A 12,708-nucleotide genomic window follows, 5' to 3' on the forward strand; every position below is an offset into this window, starting at 1 on the left:
TTAATTGTAATTATTTATTTTACTAACTTAGTAATTCTAATTATTTCTAAGTAGATTATTTCGAGTTATCACTCATATAAGCATATTATTTTGAGTTAATCACTTCATCTATGAATAATCACTGTTTGTCTTCTTCCTTCCTTTCTCATCTTACTCATTTTGTTTCTTTAGGAGATATTTTTAGTGTTTAACCACTGAGTATGATATCTACTATAGGTTCTATAAGATTCATTTTTCATTTATTATGACGTTAAAGAAAATTCCTCTATTCCTTGTTTACTAATAGATTTTTTCATGAATAGATGAGTTCTATCAAATGCTTTTTCTGTATCTAGTAAGATAATATATCATTTTTCTCCTTTAATCTGTTAATGTGCTTGGTTGACTTAATAGATATTCCTGGTTTATGGCTGTAATAGCTCATCTCCCTGAGAATATTGGTAATAATAGAGTTTTAAAAAGGCTTTTCCTAGCCGGGCACAGTGGCTCATGCCTTTAATCCCAGCACTTTGGGAGGCCAAGGTGAGCGGATCACTTGAGGTCAGAAGTTCAAGACCAGCCTGGCCAACATGGTGAAACCCTGTCTCTACTAAAAATACAAAATCAGCCAGGCATGGTGGTGTGCACATGGAATCCCAGCTATTCGGGAGGCTGAGGCAGGAGAATCACTTGAACTTGGGAGGCAGAGGTTGCAGTGAGCCGAGATCACTCCACTGCACTCCAGCCTGGGCGACAGAACAAGACTCCGCCTCACAAAAAAATAAAATAAAAAATAAATAAAAAGGTCTTTCCTTCTGGCATAGTTCTTATTTCGTCTAACCTGTTTTGGTCTCAATCTTTCATGCTAGAGTTCTCCTGAAATGTCACATGAAATCACTAACTGTTGCTTATACTTATGAGCGAAAGACCAAAAAGCTAACATGAAGCTTTGTGTACATGGATGGTGTTTGTCAACTCTGGAGTTTTCTGCAGGGTGATCCCATTGGGTGGTTATCTTAAGTAACCCTCAATATTAGGAACTACATTTTGCCACTTGGGCTGCTCAAATAGCCCAGAGAAATATTTTCTAATATCTAAACTCAATTGTAAAGGTCTGGTTGTCAACATTCTGGAAAAGGGCTTAAGAATGGTTCTCATATCCATTATGCCTATTTACTTAATCACCTTGTTGTTAGTATAGTATTCATGGTCAAATATGTCTAGTATCCCCCAGTGCAGAGATCTTTTGTTTTACTCTCTCCAGAGAGACTGCACTTCAACTTTTCTATGAGATGGGGGATGGAAAGTCACAGTGTTTCACCTCCATGGAGTGAGGGAAGGGATCTTGGAATTTACCTGATGCCTTTGACCACTACTACTTCTTTTACTTTCCCTTCAACCCTACTTCAGAACTACCTACTGTGGACAATTCCTGAATTCTTTGGGTAGTCTAAGTCAAGTTGCTTCTTGCCTGCCTTCCACCACATTTAAGATTTTTTTTTTTTTTTGCGGCGCGGAGGGGTCTTTTAAGTCATTTACTACATATCTACCTGCATTCCAGTTTCCAATATGCTACTGCTATTTTCTTTTTTTTTTTTTTTTTTTTTTTTTTTTGAGACGGAGTCTCGCTCTGTCACCCAGGCTGGAGTGCAGTGGCCGGATCTCAGCTCACTGCAAGCTCCTCCTCTCGGGTTCACGCCATTCTCCTGCTTCAGCCTCCCGAGTAGCTGGGACTACAGGCACCCGCCACTTCGCCCGGCTAGTTTTTTGTATTTTTTAGTAGAGACGGGGTTTCACCGTATTAGCCAGGATGGTCTCGATCTCCTGACCTCATGATCCGCCCGTCTCGGCCTCCCAAAGTGCTGGGATTACAGGCTTGAGCCACCGCGCCCGGCCTCGCTACTGCTATTTTCTTCTCCAATTCTTCATATCTTTGTGGATTTATGCCTTTAACAGATTTCTTTACTGTTATTTTAGAGGGTGTTTGGGGATGGAGAGAAACTGGAGGCTTGTGGTCAATCTTCCATCTGAGGTTCATGTGTCAGTACTTTATTTCTTTTTATGGCTGCATAATACAATGGAATATTATTCATTATATATTATACTACATTTTATTCACACATTCATCAGTTGATGATCATTTCAGTTGTTTTCCCTTTCTGGCTACTATGAAAAAATGCTTCTACGAACATTTGTGTATGAGTATTTGGTTAGATATACTCTTCTGTGGGATTTTAAAATCTGCATCCATGAGTAACATTGGCCTATAACTTTCTACTTATGTAATTGCTATTTGTTTTATCAAATTATTTTAGCCTCATAAAGTAAGGTGAGCAATATTCTCTTCTCCCATTCCTGGTAGGTGTTTATATAAGATTGCACTTATCTCTTCTTTTTGGTAGAAACTATCTGCAAAGTTTTTCGGGCCTTATGATCCTTTGTAGTACAAATTTTCCTACTGATTCAATGTCTTTAATAGGTACATAAACATTCAGGTTTTCTACTTCTACTTGAGTCAATTTCTGATTTTTTTTAATCCAGAGAATTTGCCTATAACCAAAGTTTTCAAATTTATTGGTACAGAGTTGTTCACAAACATCTCTCATGTATCTGCAATTATTATCTGTTTTTCATTCTTAATATTACTTACTTGAATTAATATCTTTTTTATTAGTTTTGTTAAATTTTAGTCTTTTTAAAGAGCCAATTACAGCTGTATTGATCCTCTCTGATTTTGTTGTTTATTTTGTTAGTTTCTGTTCTTGCCTTTATTCATTTCACTTTTGTAGGGTTTTTCTAAACTTATTATTATAAAATTTTTCCAGCATTCAGCCAAATTAAAGAAAATATACCCACCATGTATACTCCACTAACATTTTATTAGACTAACCTGCTTGTAAGTCTTTGGGCTTGTGGAGGAATGGTACCTTTCATGAATTGTGAGCAACTCTAGCATTATCCCTTGACATATTGCTTCTCTCCTATTTTTCTATAATCTCCTTCAAAAACTCTGACTATACAAATATTTGACCTTCTTATTCTATCTTCCATGTCCCAAATTTCTTTCATATTCTCCATGTTTTAATTCCTTGTCTGATTTATTAGTAACTTCTTCATAAATTATCTTCCAGCTCACTAAATCACTCTTTGTGCTTAGTCTGTTTATCTGATCCACTGAGTTTCTAATTTCATTCTTGTTTTTATTTCTACAAGTTGTAAATGGTCTTTTACAATCTACTTGGTCATTTTTAATAGTATCTCATTACTTAATCCAACTTTCAATTTCTCATTTATTTCTTTAAATATAGTAAAACTACTTATTTTATATTCAAAACCCAGTATTTCCAAAAACTGCCTACTTCCACATTTGATTCTATTATTTGTAATTCGTATTAATTTGGGGGGTTGCCGTTTCTCAATATTTTTGGCCCCAGAGATTTCTTTTCCCTTCCCTTCTTGTCAGCTGAGTTTTAGATTAAAAAATGTATCATATTTATAATAAGAGGTGTTTTTCATGCTATCTTGCCTACCAGTGTCCCATCAAATTTTAAAAATAGAATAAATGTAGTTTCACCTCCAGTAATGTTGAATAAAGTAATTTTGACCACCCTTCCTGCCAAGAACAATATTTTTTTTCCTTTTTTAGTAGAAATTAAAAAATTTCTTCTAAAATTTTTATGGGAGTAGAAAAGTCAAAGAAAAAAAAAAAAACCTTGAGGAGGGAAACAAAGCAGGAGGACTTACTTTCCTTGATATTGAGTCTTATAAAGCTACAGCAACTAAGGGAGTTCATATTGTTCAAAGATAGGGAAACCAACAGAATAGAATTAAGAGTCCATAAAAAAACCCATACATATATGGATACTTGATTTATGGCAAAGATGGCACTGCTGAATAGTCAGTAAATGATAGTCATTTTACATAAATGGTGCCAACCAATTAGATAAACATACGGGGAAAAATGAGTCTTGACCCCCATCTCACAGCACACACAAGTTAATTCAAGGTGATATAATCTAAATGTGAAGGTAAAACTAGAAAACTCCTAGGAAATAGCCATAATTCACCCGAGATCAAATAGATGATTATCCTGTATTAAAGAAATTGAATTCACCCAGAGGGTTTCACTGGTGAATTATACCAAAAATTTAAAGAATAAACAAAACTAATTCTACACGATCTGTTCCAGAAATTAGAAGAGGAGAGAACACTTCCCGAGGAACCCAGCATGACCTTAATAACAAAACCACACAAAGACACTACAAAAACCTAAAGATCAACACCCATTAGGAACACAGACATGAAAATCCTCAACAAAATATTAGCAGATGAAATGCAGCAATATATACAAGGAAATAATACACCATGACCAAATGGGGTTTATCTAGAGAATACAAGACTGGCTTAAAGCCTGGCACAGTGGCTCATGCCTATAATCCCAGCATTTTGGGAGGCTGAGGTGGGAGGATGGCTTGAGCTCAAAAGTTCAAGACCAGCCTGGGCAACATAGCAAGACCCTGTCTCTACCAAAAAAAAAAAAAAAAAAAAATCCCAAGAAATCTGAAGAAAATAAAAACTTCCTATAATTAATAAGTTAATTCAGCAACCTCAAACTCTTGGGCTCAAGGGATCTTCCTGTCTCAACCTCCTGATTAGCTGGGACTATAGGCACAGCTACTATGCATGGTTAATTTTTAATAACATTTTTGTAGAGACAGGGTCTCACTTTGTTGCCCAGTCTGGTCTTGAACTCTTGGGCTCAAGCCATTCTCCCACATCAGCCCCCACAAAGTCCTGGGATTACAGGTGTGAGCCACTAAACTCAGCCAATCATATTTCTATACATTACCAATGGGTCATTGGAAGCTGAAATTTTAAAAATACCATTTATAATAGCTCCAAAAATGAAATACTTCGATATAAATCTAATAGGACATGCATAAGATCTATGTAAAAATTACAAAATTATGAGGGAAAAAAATCAAAGAAAATCTGAATAAATAAGCCGGGTGTGGTGGCTCATGCCTGTAATCCCAGCACTTTGGGAGGCTGAGGCAGATGGATCACTTGAGGTCAGGCGTTTGAAACCAGCCTGGCCAACATGGTGAATCCCTGTCTCTACTAAAAATACAAAACAATTAGCTGGGTGTGGTGGCGTGTGCCTGTAATATCAGCTACTTGCGTAGTTAAGACATGACAATCACTTGAACCCGGGAGGCAGAGGTTTCAGTGAGTCGAGATTGTGCCACTGCACTCCAACCTGGGCAACAGACAAGACTCCGTCCAAAAAAAAAAAAAAACAAAAAAACCCAATCTGAATAAATGGAGAGCTATACTGTGCTCACTAACTGGAAGATTCAGAATAGTCAAGACTCAATTCTCAAATGTATTTATAGATTTAATGCAATTCCAATTAAAAAAAAGTCTTAGCAGGATAGCTTTGTAGATAAAGAACATCTGACTCTAATTACACATGGAAAGGCAAAGGAAGTAGAATAACAAAAACAAGTTTTAAAAACAAGAATGAAGTTCGAGAAAATACACTTCCTGATTTTAAAATTTACTCCAAAGCTACAATAATCAAGACTGTGTGGTATAGGCAAAGAGACAGACAATGGAACAGAATAGAAAATCTACACAAATATGCCCAACTGATTTATTACAGAGGTGCAAAGAAAATTCAGTGAAGAAAGGATTATATTTTCCATAAATGGTACTGAAACATTTGGCCATCCATATGCAAAATGTCAACTTCGACTTCACCTCACATCTTACACAAAAATTAACTTAAAATGGATCACAGACCTAAATGTAAAACCATAATTCTTTTAGAAGGAAATAAAGGAGAAAATTCTAATGAATTAGGTTAGGCAGAGTTCTTAGACATGATAACAATCTATTAAGGAAACAAAATCAATAAATTGGACTTAATTAAATTTTAAATGTTTGCTCCGCAAAAGACAGAAGAGAATGGAAAGAGAAGCTCCAGATATGGAGAAAACATTTGTAAATTATATATCCATTGGAGGACTTGGTTTTTTTTTGTTTGTTTGTTTTTGTTTTTGTTTTGAGACAGAGTCTTACTCTGTCACCCAGCCTGGAGTGCAGTGGCATGATCTTGGCTCACTGCAACCTCTGCCTCCCGAGTTCAAGCGATTCTCCTGCCTCGGCCTCCCGAGTAGCTAGGACTACAGGCACATGCTACCATGCCCGGCTAATTTTTGTATTTTTAGTAGAGACAGGGTTTCACCATTTGGCCAGGCTGGTCTCGAACTCCTGCCCTCAAATTATCCTCCCACCTCAGCCTCTCAAAGTGCTGGGATTACAGGCGTGAGCCACCGTGCCTAGCCCCTTTGGAGGACTTGTACACAGAATATATAAAGAACTCTCAAAACTCAATGTAAGAAAACAAACAACCTGATTTAAAAATTGGCAAAAAGATCAAACAGATACTCCACCAAAGAAAATATATGGATGGCAAGTAAACACACCAAAATATGTCCAACATAATTTACCATTAGGGAAGCACACGTTAGAGCCATACTGAGATACCGATATACATCTATTAGAAGGTAGAAAATTTAAAAATCTGGTAATACCAACTATGCTGGCAAAGGAGGTGGAGCAACCGGAATTCTCATAAGTTGCTGGTAGGAGTACAAAATGGTACAGCCATTATGGAAAACATTTTGGCAGTATCTTACAAAGCTAAATAAACAATTGATGACTCAGTTAAACATATATTTGATGACCCAGCAACACCACTTCTAGGTATTTATTCTAGAGCTGGATTTCTCAGCTGTGGCAACTAATGACATTTGGGGCTGGATAGTTCTTTGTTGAGAGGGCTGTCCTGTGCATTGTAGGATGTATAGCAGTCCCCCTGATTTTTTTCCATTAGATGTCATTAGCACTACCTCCTCCACTCCAAGTTGTAGCAATCAAAAATGTCTCAAGACATTGCCAAATATGCCTTGAGGGTCAAAATCAACACTGGCTGAGAACCACGGCTCTAGAGAAATGAAGACGTCTATCCATGCAGAAACCTGTCAAATACCACTAAGATCAGAAACAAGGCAAGCATGTCCACTTTTGCTACTTCTATTCAACAAAGCATTGGGAGTTCTAGCCAAAGCAATCAGGTGAGAAAAAGAAAGAAAAGACACCCAAACTGGAAAGGGAGATGTAAAGTAATCTCTATTTGCTGATAATATAACCTTATGTATAGATAACCCTAAAAATTCCACACAAAAACTAATAATAAATTAAAAATAAACAAATTCAGCAAAGTTGCAGGATATAATATCAATACTCAAAAACCAGTTGCATTTCTATACACTAATAGTGAACAATCATAAAAGGAAATTTTAAAAAATTTTCATTTACAATATCATCAAAAAGAACAAAATACTTAGGAATAAATTTAACCAAGGAGGCAAAGACTTATACACTGAAAACTATAAGAAGAAAGTAAAGGAGACATAAGTAAATGAAAAGATATCTGTGTTCATGAATTGGAAGACTTAATATTGTTAATATGATAATATTATGCAAAACAGTTTGCAGATTCAAAGCATTCCCCATCAGAATTCCAATGGCATTTTTTTGCAGAAATAAAAAACCCTGTCCTTAAAGTTCACATGTAATATTAAGGGACCCTTAAATGACAAATCAATCATAAAAAAGAAGAACAAAGTTGGAAGACTCATACTTTCTGATTTCAAAACTTACTACAAAGCTACACTAATCAAAACAGTATGGTACTGGCATAAGGACAGACATATAGACCAAGAAATAAATCCTTGCATATGTTGATTTTCAATGAGATTTTCAATGAGAGCGCCAGGACCATTCGACATCGAAAGGATAGTCCAGTCTTTCTAACAAATGGTGCTGGGAAAACTGAATGTCCACAAGCAAAAGAATGATGTTGGACTCTAACCTTATACCATATATAAAAACTAACTCAAAAAAGATCAAAGATCTAAACATAAGAGCTAAAACTATAAAACCTTTAGAAGAAAACATAGGAGACAATCTTCATGACATTGGATTTGGCATCCCATTTCATGGATATGGCACCAAAAGCAAGGCAATAAAAGGAAAGAAAATTTTGAAATCAAAAACTTCTGTGCATCAAAGGACACTATCAAAAGAGTGAAAAGAGAACCCACAGAATGAGAGAAAATATTTGGAAATCATGTATCTGATAAGGGGTTAACATCCAGAATACATTAAAAAAATTCCTATAACTAAACAACAACAACAAAAGAAACAATCTAACTTAAAAATATGCAAAGGACTTGAATAGACAATTCTCCAAAGAAGATATATAAATGGCCAATAAGTAGATAAAAAGATGTTCATTAATCATTAGGGAAATGCATATGAAAACCACAATGAGATACCAATTCACACTCATTAGGATATATATTATAAAAAATGATAAATAGGTCAGGCGTGATGGCTCACGCCTATAATCCCAGCACTTTGGGAGTCCAAGGCAGGCAGATCACATGAGGTCTGGAGTTTGAGATCAGCTTTGCCAACATGGTGAAACCCCATCTCTACTAAAAATACAAAAATTAGCCGGGCATGGTGGTACACGCCTGTAATTCCAGCTACTTGGGAGACTGAGTTAGGAGGATCGCTTGAACCTGGGAGGTGGAGGTTGCAGTGAACCGAGACTGTGCCACTGCACTCCAGCCTGGGCAATAGAGAGAGACTCTGTCTCCAAAAAAAAAAAAAAAAAAAAAAAAAAAAGATAAATAAAAAGTGTTAGTGAGGATGTGGAGAAATTGGAACCCTTGTGCATTACTGGCAGTAATGTAAAATGGTGCAGTCACTGTGGAAAACAAGTTTGGTAACTCCTTAAAAAGTTAAGTATAGAATTACCATATGATCCAGAAATTCCACTTCTACATATATATACAAACAAATTGAAAGCAGGAAGTCAAACATACACTTGTATGCCAATGTTTATAGCAGCACTATTCATAATAGACAATGGTAGGAACAACCCTAAATGCCCATTAGCAGATGAATGGATGAACAAAATGTAGTCTATACAGTTAAATATTACTCAGCCTTAAAAATAAATGAAATTCTGATATATCCTACAATGTGGATGAATCTTGAAAACACTAGACGAAATGAAAGAAGACAAACACAAAAGGACAAATATTGTATGACTCCACTTATATAAGGTACCTAGAATTAGGTAAGTTCATAGAGACAGAAAGTAGAACTTTACTACAAGAAAAGTATTTTTTGAAAACTGCAAAAGAAAGCTTCTAACAGTTCTAATTGCCTAAAAACTTGAAAAAAAATCCAAATGTCATTCCATGGGTGAGGGGACAAACAAGATGTGACACATCCATATGCTTGAACACTGCTCAGCAATAAAATGGAAGGAACTATTAATACATGTAACAATGGATGAATTTCAAAAAAACCATTCTGAGTGAAAGAAGCCAGTTTTAAAAGGTACTGTATGATTCTATTTTTGTGGCATTCTTGAAAGGACAATACTATAGTCATGAAGAACAGATCAGTGGCTGCTAGGGGTTACAGGTGAAGGGAGGATGTGGCTGTAAAGAGGTAGCATGAGGGATTTTGGAACTGTTGTGTATTCTGATCACGGTGGTGGTTACACAAATCTCTATATATGTTCAAACTCGTAGAACTGCACACCAAGAGAAAGTCAATTTCACTGTATGATGTAAAAATGATCTAAAAACTTAAAAGTAATGTAATACCATAATACAAAATTAATGTGAGATTTAAGAGTCTAGAACTCTACTATAAAAGCCTTACAAGACTATTGAAACCAAAGGGCTTGAAAAAGTGATAGAGAAGAAATCCCATATATTAAAATTATGTTTATTCTTCTAAATTTTCTATAATTTCACAAACATTTAAAGAAGAATATATGGCAAAACTTGTATTTCAGTAAAGCAAAACCGTGTTTCAGCCCCTGGCCTTAATTACTACATTCAGATCAGAACTTGCCCTTAAAGAGAAAAAAAAAAACAACTTAACATATATACTTATGCGCAAAATCAAAGTCAAATCATACTAGGTTTGACTACCATATTGGGCTGTTATGTGGCTCAAGTGAAATAATGTAAATCAAAGTCATATGAAACTGTCTTATTACTAAAGTTAAAAAAACACAATTGAACAAGATGGGATAGCCTTTAAACATTTTTATATGACAGTTCCCAAGATCATAGCTACTATCAGCCAGTGTTCTGGGTTCTTAATCTGCTGTGTCATGTTGCCTACTAATACACAGAGAGAGTCATTGATCAGTGATCATAAACCTAGGCAAACAAACAATTCTTAACTTTGTTGTTAATGAAACACTGATCTTTCTCACAACATCAAAGATCAGAAATGAACCGTTGGTATCTGGAATGACTCTGCACTTGCTTCCATTGGGTTTTAGATTCACTTCCTTTTTCTGTTCTCTGGAGACAGAGCACAGCTGTTAAGCATCACTTTATAAGAGTGTTTTCTTCTAGAAATTTCCCAAGGGCCATTACTAAGTGTGAGAAATATTGGGAAGACCGTAACAGATTTGTGTATGAGTCACTTTGCATCTGCATATGGTTAAGTGCACTTACAGCACAATTTGAATAAAATAAGAAGGCAAAATGAAGCATTTAATAATAGCTTAACTGGAGATTACTATTTTTAGATTTTCAGTTGCTGATTATCCTTGCATATAGGAAGGCAGAAATGTCTTCTCAAGAGTATATTGTCACAGTGCCTTGAACACTGTCCTTCTAAGATCTCTTCAAAATTTCAGTTCGAACAGAAGCTCTCTCTTGAGTTCCCTACATTTCTAAATTGCAGAACAGGCACTGTCATGGCTAAAGTATCTTCTAATTGCCAGAGGTGCTAAAAGTCCCTCTCCATCTTCAAAAGCCCATATTCTCAATAGCATCCAAGATGAAGAGAATAGAAGGAACAACAGGCTAGAAGGGAAACATCAGGACTCTTTAACTGCGAATGGTTAATCAAGTCTGCATCCACTCAGGTCTATAGAAAGATCCCATAATAGGAGTCTTCCAGAAGCTAATACACACTCACAGTCCAGGGCACTGTACCTTTCCCAATGGGACTCTAAGTGATTCATCCTCCAGGAAGGTTCAGAAACAGTCAGGACAGGGCCACCAGGTGTTCTGGTGGAAGGGAACATACAATATGTTGAGTTTTTACAATTTAAACTCTGGACATCCAGAGAACTACAAACCTATTGAGGTCAAACAGGACATCACAGCCTCGGTGAAAAGAATTGCTGGCATTTCCATTTTCAAATTAAGCAAGCCTCAGCCCTGGGCTATCTTGAAATACTGCAATCTCAAAATGGTATGAGGAGTCGAATGTTGCAAGAAAAAAAGCTAACTCCAAATTGATTTGTTCCAAGTCTAGAAAAGCTTATGGCCTGGTTTTACGATCAAGTGGTTGTTTTAAAATTGCACAGGGCTTACTGAAGGCTGTGTTTCCTTTTTAATGAGCTCATAAGAATATAGGTTGGGGTGAAGGATAAGAAGAGTGTGAAAAATATAAGATTACCATTTCGATGTAGCTTTCTTCCTCTTCTCTGGAAACAGGATTAGCAAAAAATCTTGCAGAATTAATACCATTTCTTTCTGGAGAGAGAAAGCTGGTTCGACTGCTAAGAATAAAAATATAGATGAGGTCAAAGCAATGTCTTACAGCTGCTCTGAAAGCCAGCCAGGAACTAACATGGCCCTCATGGGGTTTCAGTCCTCCTCTTCCAGACACAACTTCCTTCCGGCCAAAGCAATTCCTGAAGACGCAGAAAATGCCCAACAGTTTCTGCTCCACTTTGGGGCAAATGGCTCCCAATTCACAAAGGCTGCTTTTTCTCAGGCCCTCTATGTGACACAGTTCATGAGCTTTCTAAATGGACGAGGGCATCATATCATTTAGAAAAAAATAAACTCCTTTGGGGCCTTCTTGTTTCTATTCAATGTAAGGAAAAGTGAGGATGTATGGCCATTCCTCTGATAGGACACAACACCGCTAATCAACTTCCATCCTTCTTCTGAGTCAGAAGCATGAGCTGAGTCACAGTCTTGGCTGGAAATACAGCTCATTGCAGAATTCTGCTTTACAATGCAATTGTGTTTTGTGGCATTTAGAGTGAACCGAGAAACTCCTGAGCCACGCTCAGGACTAAATAGGCAACTTCTAAAAGGTGAGATGAAAGGGTGCAACTACATTTTGAAGTTTGTCTACCCAGCCCATGAACCTGGGAACTCCCTTGTCCTACCCCATTCACAAAGTTGGGCTTGGGCCATAGCCAGTTCCACTGAGACTGGGGAACACAATTCTCTCTCCCCAGGAAATCTGAATTCAGAGCCCATCTGTTGGTACTGCAGTTGCAGCATGTAAACAAGTTCAGGGGGTATGGTACAGCTATCTTTGACCATGGGTTTGTGCAACAGAGAAAAGAATACTGCAAAGACAAAGAAATGCACAGATGTGAAGAGTGAAGCAGAAGTGAGCAGATTCCTTGGGTTCCCGACAGCACACTAGTTCCTGATTCCAGGGTCCTGGGAGACCCAGTCATATTCCTTCCTTTGTGATCTATAAAACAGCTCTTGCTCTCGATAATAAACCTCACCCCTCCTTTGGCTTAAACTAGATCAAATGGGCTTCAACTACATTTAATCAGAGGCCTAACACACACCA

The 12,708-nt window shown here is 36.8% G+C and overlaps 1 protein-coding gene across 20 annotated transcripts in view; it reads right to left on the reverse strand.

The window, feature by feature from the left end:
• The window catches only part of GAB3 (GRB2 associated binding protein 3), a 71,981-nt gene that overhangs the window by 6,658 nt on the left and 52,615 nt on the right, over nucleotides 1–12,708 (reverse strand). For 10 of the 20 annotated variants that reach the window (XR_012430153.1, XR_012430151.1, XR_012430157.1 and 7 more), the window contains one exon: nucleotides 11,563–11,665. The exons of the other annotated variants lie outside the window; for them this stretch is intronic. Coding sequence is in view for 6 of the 10 variants with exons in the window: in XM_074029742.1 (XP_073885843.1) it covers nucleotides 11,563–11,665 (103 nt within the window). In the remaining 4 variants the exon portion in view is untranslated. The remainder of the gene's footprint in view (nucleotides 1–11,562; nucleotides 11,666–12,708) is intronic. 20 annotated transcript variants of the gene reach the window in all.

The sequence above is a fragment of the Macaca fascicularis genome, chromosome X (genome assembly GCF_037993035.2).
Source record: "Macaca fascicularis isolate 582-1 chromosome X, T2T-MFA8v1.1".
Taxonomy (NCBI): domain Eukaryota; kingdom Metazoa; phylum Chordata; class Mammalia; order Primates; family Cercopithecidae; genus Macaca; species Macaca fascicularis.